This window comes from Salvelinus fontinalis, chromosome 32 (genome assembly GCF_029448725.1).
Source record: "Salvelinus fontinalis isolate EN_2023a chromosome 32, ASM2944872v1, whole genome shotgun sequence".
NCBI classification, from domain to species: Eukaryota; Metazoa; Chordata; class Actinopteri; order Salmoniformes; family Salmonidae; genus Salvelinus; species Salvelinus fontinalis.
In genome coordinates this window covers 36,262,064-36,282,618 of record NC_074696.1, presented here as the reverse complement: position 1 = coordinate 36,282,618, position 20,555 = coordinate 36,262,064, and the positions used below count along the sequence as shown (strand labels likewise).

Sequence of the window (20,555 nt, the reverse complement as noted above, 5' to 3'; positions counted from 1 at the left end):
GTCCTGTCTACCACCCCTACTCTCAGCTGTCAGTAGTCCAGTCTCCATGCCTCCCCCAGCCCCAGGCAGCTACAGGACCACCAGGTGCCAATGTACCTAATATAGAAGGGAGAGCCTTCTTCAATCTGATAGTCTGCACAGTTGCATAGACACCAAAACCTGGGTTCAAATAGCCTAATATTTGTTTTCTTTTCAAATACGTTTAGGATTTGATTGAACCTGCGGGCAGGGATTGCAATTTTGCTAAGTACCATTGGTTCCCTTGTGCCAGGTGAGCTCAATCAAGCTCAGCTTAAATATTTGAAATAATATTTATATTATTTGAACCCAGGTCTGATACAGACTGCACTGCAGACTATATCTTGTGGAGTCTGCACAGTCATACAGACACCACCTGCTATGGTATGAAGATTGACAGGGCTCTACAGGGCAATAAACTGGGCTAATGGGGTGATAGGATGAGTGGGAGGGAAGGAGGTTAGGGGGTTCTTTGGGATCTTATTTAAAGAATCTTGGAGGAATGTGAAGACTGTACCCCCACCCTTGAAGCTATTCGGAATGTGCGGTTCATTAGTTTCCGCCCTCACTGTTTTGATGAGGAACACAACGGGTGAGGAATTTTAAAAAGGAGTTAAGATGACCTTGACGGCTGTAACGAACTGACGTAACACCATCCAAGACTGTCAGAGGGATTTGATATTGACAGCTTTCAGATATTCCACCGTGTCATGATTGGACCTGGCCATCGTCTCTCAGCCAATCAGAGCTTCCTCAGCAGTAATTGTGACATGATGACAATTAAGTGTTTTTGTTGACTTCACAGGTTGTCACGACTGTTAAGATAGTGGTGTCGCTGGCGATTTTGCAGTAGAATTTGCAAACTAACCACAACCTTTTCCTCAAATGTGAGCTTCTTTTGGAAAAATAGTTCTGTTTAGCCAAGAACATCGGACCTTGGGTGACTTTTCTCTATTTCAAGGCAGCGGCTTATACTCCTTACTTTCTTAATAAAGTTAATAAAATGTCAGATTTTGTGGAGGAAGGGATTAGTACCACAGTGCTCTATCCATTTCCCTGCCTACAATAGGCCTCATGACAAATTGCCTCGATTTAAAAAACAAAGTCAAAGCCCAGACACATAAAATCTAAAAGAGTTAGCTTCATGGTGGTGCACTGAATGAAACCACTGCCACGTTGTACCATCCTCATCATTTCCATTGTAAGCATGGGGTCTATGGCTTCGTCTGGCCCCATCTCTCAGCCTCGGCCATGTCCTCATCTGCTCCAATACCCCGTCCCAGTTCTCTGCCTCCGCTAAAGTCCCCTGCGGCGCTGTGGCTGGGATGGCGCTAGCACTAGCGTAGCGTCACACGTTAACACAGGCTAACACAGAGGGACAGGGACAGTTCCGCCTGCCTTCCCAGACTCCCGTCTTATGAAAGGGCCATTGTAGGACACTGCTGTATCTAAGCAGATATATAGGCAGTGTTGTGTTTCACGATCAAGAAAAGCTGAGTTGTTGGTAGCTTAAGTCTGGTGCTCAACCGAGCTAGGGTTAATTTAGTCTCAGTTTCAGTTTCCCTCCCATCAGGGCCTTCCCACTTGTACACCCACAACAATCCATTCAAAACAAACCACAGACAAAACAAAGTCTACACGACTGTTTCTCATCTCCAGTTTGTATTTCCCTCCCTGAGTGGGCGTCTGACTACCAGTAGCAGTGTGGTGAGTCTTCATGCCTGCGGTCCTGCCTTGCCCGTCCCAGGCCACACACACACACACACACACACTCCACACCACAGCATCCTCGAGAGACACTACACATTCCTCATGCCCTGTCACGTTGTGTGAGCGTCAGTGGGAGAGGGAAAGAACAGCTCCGTCCCTGTTAGCTACTCAGGAGGAGGCGGATGCACTGACATATAGAGGCAGGTGGTTGAATGGGCTTTCAGAGTAACCTAAGTAAATGCACAGCAGATAGAACAACATTCAAAATAGCTCGAAGAAGGATGTGCCGTAAAGCATCACTCCCTCTGATTGTCCCACTGATCTTGATATAGTAGTCAGTGACATACTATGTAGATTTTGTTAAATTATTTTTCTTTTTTCCCCTCACCCTACCACCCATCCCCTAATTGTAGTAAACTAATGGACAACAACACTTAGGCTTCTACTTCCAACTATACATACTATATACATTTTACGGACACAATGCCTTTTACAATAGTTATCTTTTGTTTGTTTTTAATCCCATCCTTCAGCTACCCTCAACCCCTCCCATCTATCTCTGAAGACCGTCCAGTTTTGATTTGTCATATATTTATAACTCTGCTGTTTCACAAAAGTTCTGAACCTCTATACATATCTTTACGGACACAGTTAGCTAACTGTCACGCTAAACAACTGTGGTCCCTGGGCCAAAAACATACATTGACATCTACATTTGGCTGTCTTGTCTAGACCAGACAGAATTATGGCGACACAGGTTGGTAAACACACTAAACTGTTGGCTCTGGTCTGGACAAAGAGGTGAATCGATCAGGCTGATTGTCATTAAAATGCCACCAACTCTGCTGTGATCAATACGTGTGTGTCAGATGTGGCCTGTTTGGCCAGAGGGCGTTGGCCAGCCTGCAAAGTCAGCACAGCGTGGCAGCACTAAACTACATCCTAAATGGCACCCTATTCTCTATATAGTGCACTACTTTCTACAGGGCTCTGGTCAAAAGTAGTGCACTATATAGAACATAGGGTGCCATTTCACACAAACGCTACCAGCTTCCATTGCTCTGTATATTTCAAGCACTCTGAGAGCCTATGCTGTAGCTAGCTATGTAGGTTCCTTTCTGGTTTGTAGTATATTGGAGTCATGCTTTCTGTAGGTCCCTTTCAAACTATTCTGGGCCGATTGTTCCGCAACTAGATCCAAACCCTTGTAGATATTTAATGACAAAGCTCATAAAAAAAGCTTTGTGTTTTAAGTTTGTTGTTAGTGTCTGTCGATCAAGTTCATTAGCATTCAGTGAATAATTTGTCATCTACAAATGATACATCAGCATAGACAGTTACTAGTTGTCTTCAATAGGAATAGGCTATGTCTATATGTTTAGGCTATGTCTATATGTTTCTATTGAAATGCTCTGTCATACCACAACGACCAGACTGACAGATAGAGACATCAGAGGCAATCTTCCTCCTGCATCAAAGAGGAGGAGAGGAGAGAGGAGGAGAGAAGAGGTAACTCACAGAAGGTGAGAGAAGGGGAGATGGAAGGGGGAGGGGGGGTGAGAGAGGGTGAGAAAGAGGGAAGGTGTTGCTGCAATGCAGTGCTCACCATGCCACAGGGCCCCCATGTCACAGCTATTAATAAGGAGTGCTATTCCATACATCAGCTATTCAGGAGGGATCCTGGCAACCAGAGCCCCCGCGCCAACCAACCAGGTTATTTATAGATTTGGGGGTCAGGAGATTTTTCCGAGACTGGCAGTGTAGGGGCGGGACTTCACATACTAGGAGTAGGAGACAGTATGTTGCGTGTGTGGTGGGGATGTGAGGAGATGGGGGGGGTGTGTGTGTGCCTGCATGCCCATGTGTGTGTGTGTTTTGTGTGCGTGGAGCAGGAAATATGTCCGGAATTTTCCAAAGGTCTTCTGGATTTCAATTAGATGTAAACACACCACCACCAAAGTACTGTACAATATAAACACTGCTCACTATGTAAGATGGTGAGCAAAGGACAGTGTTGAGAAAGAGTTGAATTGTAATATGCATTAGGGAGGAGCTGGAGCTTTATTACAGATGAATGCCATTCAGCAGAGGAAGTCCGATACATTTGTTCTGTATGTAGGAGAGCGATAAGGAGTGAGAGAGAGAGATTGAGAGAGATGTATGTTTACTGCCGCGGTCTCCATGGCAACCCTCGAGCATCCTGGGGTGGAAAAATTGTATTTTCCCCTTCGTTGCTGTCTGGCCTTTCGCTGGAGACCTGTCATATTGACAAGGCACTGAAGAGCTTACGTTAGGAAAAACATATATTAATTAATTTGAGCCAGTTTGCTACAGCAGGAAAATAATCCTGCAGCAACAAGAAATGTGAATTATTATGTGGATTATAATTCATGGACATTTTTATAGGCGTTGATCCATTTTTTCGTAAGTGGAAATTACAAACTTCAGAAGTGGTTTAAACCTCAAATACACTACATGTTTTAAAAGTTCTCCTGCAACAGGGGGATCAAATTAAGATCCTATCTTTACATAATACTGTAACTGTAACATCTGCTTCCAACTCACACCCTCAAACACGTAGATCCCCTGAACGCAGTTCACACTCTCAAACACGTAGATCCCCTGAACGCAGTTCACACTCTCAAACACGTAGATCCCCTGAACGCAGTTCACACTCTTAAACACGTAGATCCCCTGAATGCAGGTCACACTCTCAAACACGTAGATCCCCTGAACGCAGTTCACACTCTCAAACACATAGATCCCCTGAACGCAGTTCACACTCTCAAACACGTAGATCCCCTGAACGCAGTTCACACTCTCAAACACGTAGATCCCCTGAATGCAGGTCACACTCTCAAACACGTAGATCCCCTGAATGCAGGTCACACTCTCAAACACGTAGATCCCCTGAATGCAGGTCACACTCTCAAACACGTAGATCCCCTGAACGCAGTTCACACTCTCAAACACGTAGATCCCCTGAACGCAGTTCACACTCTCAAACACGTAGATCCCCTGAATGCAGGTCACACTCTCAAACACGTAGATCCCCTGAATGCAGGTCACACTCTCAAACACGTAGATCCCCTGAATGCAGTTCACACTCTCAAACACGTAGATCCCCTGAACGCAGTTCACACTCTCAAACACGTAGATCCCCTGAACGCAGTTCACACCCTCAAACACGTAGATCCCCTGAACGCAGTTCACACTCTCAAACACGTAGATCCCCTGAACGCAGTTCACACTCTCAAACACGTAGATCCCCTGAACGCAGTTCACACCCTCAAACACGTAGATCCCCTGAACGCAGTTCACACTCTCAAACACGTAGATCCCCTGAACGCAGTTCACACTCTCAAACACGTAGATCCCCTGAACGCAGTTCACACTCTCAAACACGTAGATCCCCTGAACGCAGTTCACACTCTCAAACACGTAGATCCCCTGAACGCAGTTCACACTCTCAAACACGTAGATCCCCTGAAAGCAGTTCACACTCTCAAACACGTAGATCCCCTGAACGCAGTTCACACTCTCAAACACGTAGATCCCCTGAACGCAGTTCACACTCTCAAACACGTAGATCCCCTGAACGCAGTTCACACTCTCAAACACGTAGATCCCCTGAACGCAGTTCACACTCTCAAACACGTAGATCCCCTGAACGCAGTTCACACTCTCAAACACGTAGATCCCCTGAACGCAGTTCACACTCTCAAACACGTAGATCCCCTGAAGGCAGTTCACACCCTCAAACACGTAGATCCCCTGAACGCAGTTCACACTCTCAAACACGTAGATCCCCTGAACGCAGTTCACACTCTCAAACACGTAGATCCCCTGAAAGCAGGTCACACTCTCAAACACCCAGATCCCCTTAATGCAGCTCACTCTCCAGATCCCAATCACCTGAATTCTAATCACCTGTTCACACACCTGTATGTCATTATCTCACACTTTAGTTCTGTTCTTTGCACCCCATCACCGTGAGGTATTGTTTGTTTTGTGACACATGTCTTTCGGAGCTCTGTTTTTCCCGTGATTTACTTCTCCCGTGTATGATAGTTTTTGCCTGCCTCACTAACAACGCCTTTTCCCTATTCCCTGCCTGTACTTTAGCCTATCAGATTTCCTGTTATCTACCTATTGCCTGATCTCCTGGACTAGGTTACTAGCCTTTTCCCTGTCTGTACTGTTGCCCTTTTGGACCCCCTGTGTATGACCTTCTGCCTGCTCCTGGACCCAGCTACCTGCCTCCTCCTGTGGTCCTTTGCAATAAACACCTGCTGCGCCCTGCGCTTGAAACCAGCTCTCTGTCTCACCTCGTGTTCATTACAGTAACACAATACCCCAACTCCCTTAAAACATGTAACTCCCCCATTCATTTTTAATAGCTTTACATGGCCAATCTCGGCAGATGGAAATACCACACCATACAATAACATATGGAAATATCATACCATAGCACATTATTACAGTTCTGTTAATGCAATAGTAGATGGATGATGGAGTGGTCATGCAAACAGGGTGACGACAGTCAGACAACCAATACACAGAAACCTACTGAATGATAGATGAGGAAGATGTGGAAAAGAGCTTAGAATGTGAACCATGGCCACTAATGATTGTGAGCACCAATTCATGGTTGGATGAACTGACATGAATGGTATTTTAATAATTCATCGACTTAAACCCCAGCTATGGATATTGAAATATATCACGGTACTTCCTAGGCGATCAGTGACAGTCCGATGAAATGTATTTCGAGTATGAAATGAATTTGGTTTGAGAAACATCATAAGAGCATGTACTGAATTGGGTAAAATACTGTTGAAAAATGAATTTCTGTTACAGTAATGACTAAATGCACAAGCTCTTTTCTGCATTGCCCACGATTTGAAATGATGTCCATCAGCAAGTGCAGCAATACAATACAGAACTCAATAAATTAGCTACAGTGTATCTGGCCGTTCCATTGTCCACTGCACCATTGAATCACACACCCACTTGTTATAATGGGATGTTTTTGAAGAACTTCCTCCTCCCATAGAGCAGCCTGGGTAAGGCCTGAAGTCTATGGAACAATAACCCAGGAGGGAGTCTCTGTCTGGGGGAGAGAGCGGCCATCTGTCCCATGGTGCCTGTATAGCTATTAGCTACTACTAGTCTGCTACTGTTGAGTCCTAGTCAGTCAGTACAGGGGGGTCGGGAAGAGGTGTTTTTCTTTTTTAATGTCACGGGAAACCAGAGGGGCTTTGTGGAAGATGACATTACTTTTTCTTCTTGCAAGGAATTTTTCAACACTTCACACCCTCCTCCTCTACTCGCTCCTTTTTATCCGGAGAGGTGAGGTCATAGGCTTTGTTTGCATTTCACAAAAAACACGAACGGTCACACTTAAGTGATTAGGGCTCTGTGTGTGTGTCAGTGAGTGACGCAATAAACAGTGTCCTACCTCTTCCCCCAGCAAGCTCCTCCTGATAGTCCTAGACTTAGACAGACCAGGCCAAATGGGACGGGTGTGTTAAAAGCAGTAGCATTTTGAGAAACCACCATGTTAGCTAAGTGATTTTTTTTATTGTTTTTATTTATTTTTTAATTTTTTTTTTACCGTTATTTTACCAGGTAAGTTGACTGAGAACACGTTCTCATTTGCAGCAACGACCTGGGGAATAGTTACAGGGGAGAGGAGGGGGATGAATGAGCCAATTGTAAACTGGGGATTATTAGGTGACCATGATGGTTTGAGGGCCAGATTGGGAATTTAGCCAGGACACCGGGGTTAACACCCCTACTCTTACGATAAGTGCCATGGGATCTTTAATGACCTCAGAGAGTCAGGACACCCGTTTAACGTCCCATCCGAAAGACGGCACCCTACACAGGGCAGTGTCCCCAATCACTGCCCTGGGGCATTGGGATATTTTTTAGACCAGAGGAAAGAGTGCCTCCTACTGGCCCTCCAACACCACTTCCAGCAGCATCTGGTCTCCCATCCAGGGACTGACCAGGACCAACCCTGCTTAGCTTCAGAAGCAAGCCTGCAGTGGTATGCAGGGTGGTATGCTGCTGGTAAGGATAGTGATGTGCTCTGCCTGTCTTTTGACCCCTGTCAAAAGGACCTCTGTTGCTTCAGCCCTACACTGTGAAACTAACTATCCTGTTCATTTACATATAAGGACACTATGAGTCATAGATGTTGTCCTCAGGGACACAGCATATGAGATACTTGTAGTATTTTGCTTACTGCGGTTTTCACTGTTGCGCTCTTACTTCTCTCGCCATCTTTGTGTAATACATGTATCACTAGCCACTTTAAACTATGCCACTTTTATGTTTACATACCCTACATTACTCATCTCATATGTATATACTGTACTCGATACCATCTACTGCATCTTGCCTATGCCGTTCTGTACCATCACTCATTCATGTATCTTTATGTACATATTCTTTATCCCTTTACACTTGTGTGTATAAGGTAGTAGTTGTGGAATTGTTTGGTTAGATTACTCGTTGGTTATTACTGCATTGTCGGTACTAGAAGCACAAGCATTTCGCTACACTCGCATTAACATCTGCTAACCATGTGTATGTGACAAATACAATTTGATTTGATTTGATCAGTTCTTTGAAACTGTAACACAAAGCGATTGACAATGGAATCGGCAGTAAATATTCATATTATCACTGACTAGGCTTGAAATAAATGGTGATATCATAGTTTAATATGAAAGCACTTCTACGAATCCTCAGAATGTTTGTGATTTTGCTCATGGATACATTTGTGAACCTGTTCAATAACGACAACAACCTTCAATCATTTGTCTAGGGAATAGCAAATCGTTATAAAACATAACGTGAGATGAGATCCCTCTTCAACAGTCTCTGTCTGACAGCTTGTGTTGTTGGTCTGGTTTCAGGCGGCACCAGAGACATCGGTTCAGCCCTCACCAGGATGTGTATGAGGCACCGGAGCATCGAGGCCAAGCTCAGGCAGTTCTCTATGTGAGTCGCCGTCATCTCCGCCTCTCCATTCTGCCTTTTCTCTCTCTATTCCATCCTTCTATCTGTCTGAATGCGCCCATTAGCTCATATTGTGCAGAGAGTGAAATAAGATAAGCAGAGTGAAATGAGGAGATTAAATTGCCTACAGTATCTACACACACCACACGCCTAGAGGAACACAACCCCAAAAATGTATTGTGTACATTATCTCTGCTACAGATCGTTATTCTCCACTCTGTTTGATTTGAATTGTAATCCCCACCCAAGGGTTTTCATCGACTGCTTGATTAACCCTCTGCAAGACCAGATGGAGGAGTGGAAGAGAGTGGCCAACACGCTGGACAAGGACCACGCCAAAGGTAGGGGCTACACACACAGACACACACACACACACACAGTAAACTACCTCTACCACAAACACTTTCTCAAACCTCTCCACACTACACTCTACTCCTTCACCCCATTATTGCCTGCAGTCGTACAGTATAATTTGCATACACTCATCACCTCCATCTACTGCAGTAGCACTCTGGTTAGCTAGATATCGCACTTCATACTCCCTTGTGTTTAAAGGAATTACTTTACTTAGTCTGTAGTTCAACAGTGCTTTTATGTGCTTCGGCTAACCACTTCAAACCCAATCCCCCTCTCCGCTCAATAATACCCAACATGGGAGTTCAGTTCTCCCCCGTAGAGAAAAAAAGAGCAGTCCCTCGTTGCAGGGTTTGATTCCAGCCACCACTTATCATACTGATGTTACGACGGGAAGCGAGTCCCTCAGAACAAAGATCAATGAGATGTTATTCCTTTTCAGGAGTCGCCCTCGTTTCGGTTGTTCGCCGCACTTCAAAGCACTGACAATGGCAATGTGTGACACGTTGTGTCCACTGTGTTTCCCTTCCTTCCGCAGAGTACAAGAAAGCCCGTCAGGAGATCAAAAAGAAATCCTCCGACACTCTCAAGCTGCAGAAGAAGGCAAAGAAAGGTAGGGTGACTGAGGATGCCTAGTGTCTGGTTTGGACTGCTTATGGTGACTGAGGATGCCTAGTGTCTGGTTTGGACTGCTTATGGTGACTGAGGATGCCTGGTGTCTGGTTTAGACTGCTTATGGTGACTGAGGATGCCTGGTGTCTGGTTTGGACTGCTTATGGTGACTCTGAGGATGCCTGGTGTCTGGTTTAGACTGCTTATGGTGACTCTGAGGATGCCTGGTGTCTGGTTTAGACTGCTTATGGTGACTCTGAGGATGCCTGGTGTCTGGTTTAGACTGCTTATGGTGAGTCTGAGGATGCCTGGTGTCTGGTTTGGACTGCTTATGATGACTCTGAGGATGCCTGGTGTCTGGTTTAGACTGCTTATGGTGACTCTGAGGATGCCTGGTGTCTGGTTTAGACTGCTTATGGTGACTCTGAGGATGCCTGGTGTCTGGTTTAGACTGCTTATGGTGACTCTGAGGATGCCTGGTGTCTGGTTTAGACTGCTTATGGTGACTCTGAGGATGCCTGGTGTCTGGTTTGGACTGCTTATGGTGACTCTGAGGATGCCTGGTGTCTGGTTTAGACTGCTTATGGTGACTCTGAGGATGACTGGTGTCTGGTTTGGACTGCTTATGACTGGAACCAGGCTCTCTGTGACTTTGACTTTGACTTTGAAGGTAAATCCGATTTGGTGGTGGCGGGAAGAGACAAAAGTGAATTCTACCAAGACACATCTCATACTGTCCCAGGTGACAGGGCAAAGGGTCAGAATAGTTATGGGATGAGAGGCAGAAGAGACAGTTATTTTGGGGAAGTTATCTGTCTGGATTTAAGGAGGGACTATATTGTGCAAATAACAATCCATTGGATTTTATTACAGACTTTATATCTTCACGATTTTGGGCCAAAGTCTAATATATTCTGCAATGCATAAGTTTATAAGGATATGTGAGAATTCTGCAACCTGTAGCTATTCAAGAACAGGTGTCCTTTTCCTGGGTCTAAACTGACTGAGATTTTTCCTTTCTACTCCAACTGCCATTGTTGCATCCGATCACGCCCCTGTTCTTTCCAGCTGACGTGTTCGGTAAGTCGCTGCCCCCTGTAGCTCCCTTTGTGTCACGGTTCTCTGTTGACCTGTTGACCGCCGTTGACCTTTCCCACCTGTGTGTGGTCTCGTCCCCATCCCCTGTCACATTGTCTACTGGTCTGTTTCATATTGTGAGGTCACATTCCTCACTCAAGGGTTAAAAATCTCCTGAATGCCCAAAATAGTTCCTCGTCCCTGCTTCTCTTCTTCTTCCGGTCTCCCCTGAGGTCCCCTCCCCCCACCCACTACCCTCACTGTGTCATGAGTTTGGTCTGCTTCCAAATATACCTCACTGACTCCCTTTGGCTTTTCACTGCAGCTTAATTTTGTATCATCAGGGGAGATCAGGACTGGGGCAGCATCACTAAATAATTGTGGAATTCATTATCTGTTTGGCTCCAATATACAGGTAACTGCCAAAATAAAGGAAACACCAACATAGTGTCTTAATAGGGCGTTGAGCCACCACAAGCCTCCTGAACAGCTTCAATGCACATTGGCAAAGATTCTACAAGTGTCTGGAACTCTATTGGAGGGATGTGACAACGTTCTTTCATGAGAAATTCCATCATTTGGGGTTTTGTTGATGGTAGTGGAAAAACTGTCTAAGGCGCAGCTCCAGAATATTGCATAAGTGTTCAATTGGGTTGAGATCTGGTGACTGAGACACACACACACACACACACACACACACACACACACACACATACACACACACACACATACACACACACACACATACACACACACACACACACACACACACACATACACACACACATACACACACACACACACACACACACACACACACACACACACACACACACACACACACACACACACACACACACACACACACATTCTCAAAACTGTCCTTCGCTCACCATCTTACATAGTGAGCAGTGTTTATATTGTACAGTACTTTGGTGGTGGTGTGTTTACATCTAATTGAAATCCAGAAGACCTTTGGAAAATTCCGGACATATTTCCTGCTGCACACCGACACACACACACACACACACACCGACACACACACACCGACACACACCGACACACACACACACACACACCGACACACACACACACACCGACACACCGACACACACCGACACACACCGACACACACCGACACACTCACACACACACCGACACACTCACACACACACACACACACACACACACAGACACAGACACAGACACAGACACACACACACCTTACCTTATGCTCCTTTGAGACCTCTCTTTCAAAGTCTCTGAGATCTCTTCTTCTAGCCATGGTAGCCAAAATAATGGGCAACTGAGCATTTTTATACACCCTAAGCATGATGGGATGTTAAATGCTTAATTACCTCAGGAACCACACCTGTTTGGAAGCACCTGCTTTCAATATACTTTGTATCCCTCATTTACTCAAGTGTTTGCTTTATTTTGGAAGTTACCTGTAGATTTCCACTGAAACCACTTTTAAAGGAGCCATTTCTGTATCCCACAGTCACAGCCAACAATCAGGGCCTCTTCTCTGACAGCTCTGATATGATATAGACTTGTGAGCAGTTTTCAACCTCTTGTTGTTTAGAGTAATGTTCTGATCTGACTCCTGTCTCACCCTCACCATATTCTGCCTGTTATGAAACCAAGTACAGCTTGTATTGTGATATACCTGTTTACAGAATTTGTAGATTTTAGATGTATATCATTCATGTTTGTAGTGGTTTCCAATGTTGTTATTTTCGATGTGATAGAATGCTAAAACATTATGAATGGTACTCCCTGACATGCATTCACCATACACATGAAAAACGAGACATCTGCCTCATGAACCAGTCTGTTTTAGTTGCATAAAATTCCTGTTATGATTGTATACAAGACCATATTATCCTGACCGTCAAAATAGTTTGATTTCCACCTTCAAACTCACCCGTAAGACAAAACAAACAGGACCGAGAACTGACCCCTGAGGAACCTCAAATGTGGTCAGAGCACTCTGGTCCAATAGTCTCCCTAGCCTATTATATAGTGCAGGAAAACTCCCCCAGTGCATTCCTATGAGTGTAATGAGAGCAATGGAGAGCATCAACATGCCGAATGTGATCCAAATGTTGGTTCTATGTCTCTTTAAGGAATTCCGTTGCAGTGCTTTCCCTGGAAAATAAGAAGGGCCTCCATCTATCTAGCCTTAACCACATAAATAGTACTGGCTCTTCTGAGAAATGTAAAACTTTAATTGCATGTTTACGTCCCTAAAACCTACAGAGGAGATTACTGAACGTTTCTCTATCAGATCAGACAACAGTTGTATTCTTTTAGCACACCATGATACTTAATCTACTTTGATTGTGCGTTGTACATTAGTTAATAGACCAATAAGAAAGAGAGTTCCAACACTTTTTTAATTCATTGATATGACTCATCTAGATTTTAGAATGTCAGTAAAACCAAAGACAGTTTTGATACAAGTGGTTGATTTTGAGAGGGTAAAATGCCCAAACCCAGAACAATGCACTGTTTTGCGATTACATAAGTGCATTTCAATGGGGGGGGGGGGGGGGGGGCAATATCCTGCTTTAACTCCGTGTACCTTGCCTAGGGCTGTGGTTCTTCACTGTGTTCCTGAATGCTGAGCTTGTGTAATATTGTGAGGGTGTGACCCTGATGTAAACACCAACCGGTTCCACAGCATGATTTGATTGGTGCTTGAGATAGCACTGTGAGGATTGTGCTCATAGATATAAATTAGTGATCAAAAGATTAAGCGTGAAGTAGTACAAGGGATTGGTTGGAATTGGAATTACAAAGATGGTTGGGACTGTGGTGATAGTTATATCTATATAACTATATATCTAAGGATGATGGTGACAACTGAAAACCACAACAATTCAATTAAAACACATCTTTAAGAGACATTGGTGACTTTTCGTCTTGTTTTCACCTCAGAATTCATTCGGTCATAAACATCTGGCTTGAGACTGAAAATAGTTTATGTTGCTGTGTACTCAGATAGACCTTGTCTTAACCCTAAATTAGGATCAAACTAACAAAGGTGCTGTGTGTGTGTGTGTGTGTGTGTGTGTGTGTGTGTGTGTGTGTGTGTGTGTGTGTGTGTGTGTGTGTGTGTGTGTGTGTGTGTGTGTGTGTGTGTGTGTGTGTGTGTGTGTGTGTGTGTGTGTGTGTGTGTGTGTGCCGCAGGCCGGGGGGACATCCAGCCCCAGCTGGACAATGCCATGCAGGACGTCAGTGATAAGTACCTGCTATTGGAGGAGACGGAGAAGCAGGCGGTCAGGAAGGCCCTGGTGGAGGAGAGGAGCCGCTTCTGCACCTTCGTCTCCATGCTGAGGCCCGTTGTGGTGAGTCCACACCAACAGCCTGTGTTGTCAAACACAGGTCATTTGTTAGGGTTTGCTGGGCCGAAGAAAATATGTAGAAATTAAGTAGAATCTGCGAACACAATTGTTTCAACACATTCTAACCAATCATGTTGTTCTAACAAATGAGTTCCAACCAATAGCGTCTTTGTTATGGGTGTTAATATACAGTGCACTTCGAGGGTCCAAACAACCATCTCATCCTTTTAAAGTGAACTATTTTGATTTTTTTTTATGAAGGTGTATGTGTACCCAAGTGTTGCATTTGTTAGTAAATGTTTATTCTGTAAGTATACACAATCTGCACTAGTCCATGCTGGTCAGTTTACTGCGCCTCTGCACCTGTGAACGTGATTAATGTAACATATTCTAAGTTGTTCTATTGCCATTGAATGTTGCTCTCCAAAGAGATTCAGAAAAATCCCATTAGAGGGATGACCTGCTTCAATTCACTGAAGTCTAAAAGTAGAACTATTGAGTCGATGGAGAACAAGCTCAAATTTGAAGTGTATACCACAATTATAAGTTAGCACAAGCCCTTACACCAACCCTCCTTTCTTGTTCATCAGGAAGAGGAGATGTCCATGTTGGGGGAGATCACTCACCTGCAGACCCTCACTGATGACCTGAAGGCTCTGACCATGGACCCGCACAAGCTGCCCCCCGCCAGCGAGCAGGTCAGTGCTTCGGTCCGCACCCTCAGGACAGGGCTAATAGTCCTCTTTTTGCATGTTACACTCGTGTTCTGGATAACTGTAAGTGTCTCTGTGTTACTGATTCACATGATTGGAGGTACAATGGTAAATACATCTATTTCCCTCTAGAAATAGGGCTGCCAATTGCTTTTTTTACAAGATGTTTGGTTTATAAATTGTCTTGTTGTGACGTTTTTCCTCCCAGGTCATTCTGGACCTGAAGGGATCTGAGAGCAGCTGGTCCTACCATACCCCTCCTTCCTCCCCCAGCACCATAGCATCCAGGAAGTCCAGCATGTGCAGGTTAGTGAGCATGCCCAATAATCACCACTACACTAAAAACCTCTCAGCTGATAGTAGTGACTGGGAGTGACGCATCAGCCTAGCATCAGTCCTCCTCCGTCATCTGATGGATTGGAGCTGGAACTGCAGCTTTGCCTTATTGCCATAATTGGGATGTTTACAAATGTGAGGCCGCAGTGGCCTCTCCGAAATGAACGAGTTAACTGTCTCAATGATTTCCGAGGAGGCCTGTTGTGTGAGGTACTAGGGCCAGAGAGACCATCCAATTTGTTTTCCAGGCAAGCTTATTAGCAACCTCTGCTTGTGGCTGGCGCTGTAACATATTCAAACTGTAGCTGCAATGTGCCTAGTAACAGTCTTTCAGTAGAAAACCATTGGCTCTCCTGGAAGGTTGGATACATTTTAGCTGGTTTGTAAACCCATAAAAAAACGGAAAGCTGTAAATATTGCTTTGAATCAATATTTATCTATTTACTTAGTTAAGACAGTTGAGAACCAGTTACCAATATCCGTAGTAACCAAATGACTGTATTCTCTCCTCATCTCTCGCAGTAGTCTGAACAGCGTCAACAGCAGCGACTCTCGCTCCAGCGGCTCTCACTGCCACTCCCCCACCTCCCACTACCGCTACCGGAGCTCCGCCCTCCCTCAGCAAGGGCCCGCCCGCCTCTCCAGTGTCTCCTCCCATGACTCTGGCTTCATCTCCCAGGATGCCTACCAGTCCAAGTCTCCCTCGCCCATGCCCTCTGACACCAACCCACAGGTACTACAGAGAGACGAGCCTGAGAACAGGAACTTGTGGTGACAATATTTATGGCTCTGATCATATTCAAATCAAATCAAATTGTATTTGTCTACAGGTATAGAACGTACTGTGAAATGCTTACTTACAAGCCCTTAACCAACAATGCAGTTCAAGAAATAGAGTAAAGAAAATATTTACTCAATATTTTCTATTTTTAAGTAACACAATAAAATAACAATAACGAGGCTATATACAGGGGGTACCGGTACCGAGTCAATGTGCGGGGGTACAGGTTAGTCGAGGTCATTTGTACATGTAGGTAGGGGTAAAATGACCATGCATAGATAATAAACAGCGAGTAGCAGCAGTGTAAAAACAAAGGGGCGGGGTGTCAATGTAAATAGTCCGGGTGGCCATTTGATTAATTGTTCAGCAGTCTTATGGCTTGGGGGTAGAAGCTGTTAAGGAGCCTTTTGGACCTAGACTTGACACTCCGGTACCGTTTGCCGTGCGATAGCAGAGAGAACAGTCTATGACTGGTGACTAGTGTCTTTGACAATTTTTTGGGCCTTCATCTGACATCGCCTAGAATATAGGTCCTGGATGTCAGGAAGCTTAACCCCAGTGATGTACTCGGCCGTACGCACTACCCTCTGTAGAACCTTGCTGTCGGATGCGGAGCAGTTGCCATACCAAGCGGTGACGCAACCGGTCAGGAGGCTCTCGATGGTGCAGCTGTAGAACATTTTGAGGATCTGGGGACCCATGCCAAATCTTTTCAGTCTCCTGAGGGGGGATAGGCGTTGTCGTGCCCTCTTCATGACTTTCTTGGTGTGTTTGGACCATGATAGTTTGTTGGTGAGGTGGACACCAAGGAACTTGAAACTCTCGACCCATTCCACTTCAGCCCCGTCGATGTGAATGGGGGTGGGTTCGGCCCTCCTTTTGGTGTTATAAGTGCTTTATCTACACCCCTCAAACAGACATATTACAGAAACCCTAAACACACTGTGAAGAAGTAACATATAAACTAAAACATATGCACACACACACACGGTAACAGAGACATTGTATTCCAACCGACACTTCACTCTCTCCACCTGGGCTTTGTTACTGGTCAGAAAGAATCCTCCCAGGTTGCTAGGTAACGGGGATCATTAGAGACAGCAGTGGTGGCGTCGCTGTCGGAGACTGTGCAGATAGATCTCGATGAGTCATCCTCAGTCACACCCCCATTACATTACATTAGACCAGTAGAGCCACAGGGGTGAGCAGCTGGGAGCTAGCCCAACAGACAGCTGGGTCTGATTGATTACACACACACACACACACACACACACACACACACACACACACACACACACACACACACACACACACACACACACACACACACACACACACACACACACACACCTCTCTCTTCAATCTCTTCATTAGGTTCCCACTCCATTTGTCGTCTTCCAGCCCCCTGCCACAGAATCACTGTACATAGATCATGTAAAGGCCTTATGTACTGTATACATGTATGATAACTACAGTGTTGCTTGAATACAAGGTAAGGCTTGTGTGGTCTCAGGTGACTGGAGATATGCCTGCTTTGTAGCTGCTCAACTCAAACAATGCCCTATGTAGTTCTAATTACCATTCAAATGCTGTGCTAATGTGGAAGGCTTTTAATGGCTGAAAAGTACAGTTGTTGTTTTAAGTGACAGTTTTAACAGTGGCCAAGTCGAATACTGTGGCTATTTAATTATAATGTAGGCCTACCAGAGTGGCCTACCATCAAAAACAATGGAAAAAATGCATCCCATAACATTTTAACATGGAAATAGCTGTTCTATCATTCATCCTACAGTAGCAGCCAATGTGTGGTGTTCAGTGTAGGTCTACATTCCACGAGACTTTTGAAAAAAATCATGCAGGGCTTGACATTAACCTGTTTATCCAATTGCCCTTCAGACAAGGTGACTGAAAATGTTGTTGTATTTGATGCAAGATACCACTTTACAAAAAAATGCATTATTATTTTTATACCATTATTACAGAAAATCTGACAATTTACGCTACCCTCTGCCTATTGGCTACTTAGTTTATTCAAGCCTGTCTCAAAATACAACACTGCCCCTTTAAGACAAATAGAAGCTCTTTACCTGACTTGCTTTTCAAAGTTGTCTAGAAATGTACATGTTTTGTGTGCTTGTAAGAAGCAATCACTCCCCTATTGCTGACTACAAATGATATATAACTGGGCTAATAACTCACTAACTAGCAAGGATATGAACAAAATGTGCACATGGCTACATGCAGCTCTCGCTTTGATCTTAAAACAAGCGCATCTACTCACGACCGCTCATGCTGTAAACACAGTCCGGTTCAAAGTGAATGGCACAGATCCGTATACAGTTCATCCTCGGACGAGGAGAGGAGAGAAGGATCATCAGACCAAAATGCAGCATTAGGGAAATAAGCCATCTCTTTATTTGAAAACGATGATGGCAACACGAAAAACAAAACACTTTCAAAAATACAAAACAAGAAAACGAAGTAGACGAAACCTGAACATAAACTTACATAACTAAACGTAACACTTACGGACAGGAAACAGACTACATCAAAATAAACGAACGAACAACCGAACAGTCCCGTATGGTGCAAAACATAACACAGATACGGAAGACAATCACCCACCAACAAACAGTGAGAACACCCTACCTAAATATGACTCTTAATTAGAAGAAAACGCAAAACACCTGCCTCTAATCAAGAGCCATACCAGGCAACCAAAACCAACATAGAAACAGATAACATAGACTGCCCACCCAAAACACACGCCCTGACCATAAACACATACAAAAACAACATAAAACAGGTCAGGACCGTTACAGAACCCCCCCCTCAAGGTGCGAACGCCGGGCGCACCAGCACAAAGTCCAGGGGAGGGTCTGGGTGGGCAGTTGACCACGGTGGTGGCTCCGGCTCTGGACGCTGTCCCCACACCACCATAGTCACTCCCCGCTTCTGTCTTCCCCTCCCAATGACCACCCTAAAACTAACATCCCCTAAATGAACGGCCAGCACCGGGAGAAGGGGCAGCACCGGGACAAGGGGCAGCACCGGGACAAGGGGTAGCACCGGGACAAGGGGCAGCACCGGGACAAGGGGCAGCACCAGGATAAGGGGCAGCACCGGGATAAGGGGCAGCACCGGGATAAGGGGCAGCACCGGGATAAGGGGCAGCACCGGGATAAGGGGCAGCACCGGGATAAGGGGCAGCACCGGGATAAGGGGCAGCACCGGGACAAGGGGCAGGTCCCGGCTGAGATACTCTGGCAGATCCTGGCTGAGGGACTCTGGCAGGTCCTGGCTGAGGGACTCTGGCAGGTCCTGGCTGAGGGACTCTGGCAGGTCCTGGCTGAGGGACTCTGGCAGGTCCTGGCTGAGGGACTCTGGCAGGTCCTGGCTGAGGGACTCTGGCAGGTCCTGGCTGGACGGCTCTGGCAGGTCCTGGCTGGACGGCTCTGGCAGGTCCTGGCTGGACGGCTCTGGCAGGTCCTGGCTGGACGGCTCTGGCAGGTCCTGGCTGGACGGCTCTGGCAGGTCCTGGCTGGACGGCTCTGGCAGGCCCTGGCTGGACGGCTCTGGCAGGCCCTGGCTGGACGGCTTTGGCAGGTCCTGGCTGGACGGCTCTGGCAGGTCCTGGCTGGACGGCTCTGGCAGGTCATGGCAGGACGGCTCTGGCAGGTCATGGCAGGACGGCTCTGGCAGGTCATGGCAGGACGGCTCTGGCTGGTCATGGCAGGACGGCTCTGGCTGGTCATGGCAGGACGGCTCTGGCTGGTCATGGCAGGACGGCTCTGGCTGGTCATGGCAGGACGGCTCTGGCTGGTCATGGCAGGACGGCTCTGTAGGGAGGAGAAGGAGAGACAGCCTGGTGCATGGTCTAGGCACTGGCTGCGCTGGAGAGGAGGAAACAGCTGGAGAGAGAACCCGGAGAGACAGCCTGGTACGGGGGCCTGCCCCCGGAGGACTGGTACATGGAGGTGGCACCGGGTCTACCGGACCGTGAAGGAGGACACGTGCTCTTGAGCACCGAGCCTCCCCAACCCTACCAGGTTGAATGGTCCCCGTAGCCCTGCCAGTGCGGCGAGGTGGAATAGCCCGCACTGGGCTATGCAGGCGAACCGGGGACACCACCTGTAAGGCTGGTGCCATGTACGCCGGCCCGAGGAGACGTACTGGAGGCCAGATACGTTAGGCCGGCTTCATGACATCCGGCTCGATGCCCAACTTAGCCCTCCCAGTGCGGCAAGGTGGAATAGCCCGCACTGGGCTAAGCACGCGTACTGGGGACACCGTGCGCTTTACCGCATAACACGGTGTCTTACCAGTACGACGCCTTCTACCTCCACGGTAAGCACGGGGAGTTGGCTCGGGTATCCTACCCGGCTTTGCCACACTCCTCGTGTGCCCCCCCCCAAGAAATTTTTGGGTCTGACTCACGGGCTCCCAACCGCGTCGCCGCGCTGCCTCCTCATACCAGCGCCTCTCAGCCTTCGCTGCTTCCAACTCCTCCTTGGGACGGCGATATTCCCCTGGCTGAGCCCAAGGTCCTCTACCGTCCAGGATCTCCTCCCA

General features: G+C 46.4%; 1 protein-coding gene across 7 annotated transcripts in view; it reads left to right on the top strand.

The window, feature by feature from the left end:
- LOC129831199 (protein MTSS 1-like) overlaps nt 1-20,555 on the top strand; it is a 52,856-nt gene that overhangs the window by 22,886 nt on the left and 9,415 nt on the right. For 4 of the 7 annotated variants that reach the window (XM_055894320.1, XM_055894318.1, XM_055894315.1 and 1 more), the window contains exons 4-11: nt 8,658-8,742; nt 9,010-9,101; nt 9,653-9,727; nt 10,795-10,806; nt 13,999-14,156; nt 14,744-14,851; nt 15,075-15,172; nt 15,725-15,935. In XM_055894320.1, the coding sequence (XP_055750295.1) occupies nt 8,658-8,742; nt 9,010-9,101; nt 9,653-9,727; nt 10,795-10,806; nt 13,999-14,156; nt 14,744-14,851; nt 15,075-15,172; nt 15,725-15,935 (839 nt within the window). The remainder of the gene's footprint in view (nt 1-8,657; nt 8,743-9,009; nt 9,102-9,652; nt 9,728-10,794; nt 10,807-13,998; nt 14,157-14,743; nt 14,852-15,074; nt 15,173-15,724; nt 15,936-20,555) is intronic. The other 3 variants (XM_055894321.1, XM_055894319.1, XM_055894316.1) reach the window with 1 other exon arrangement.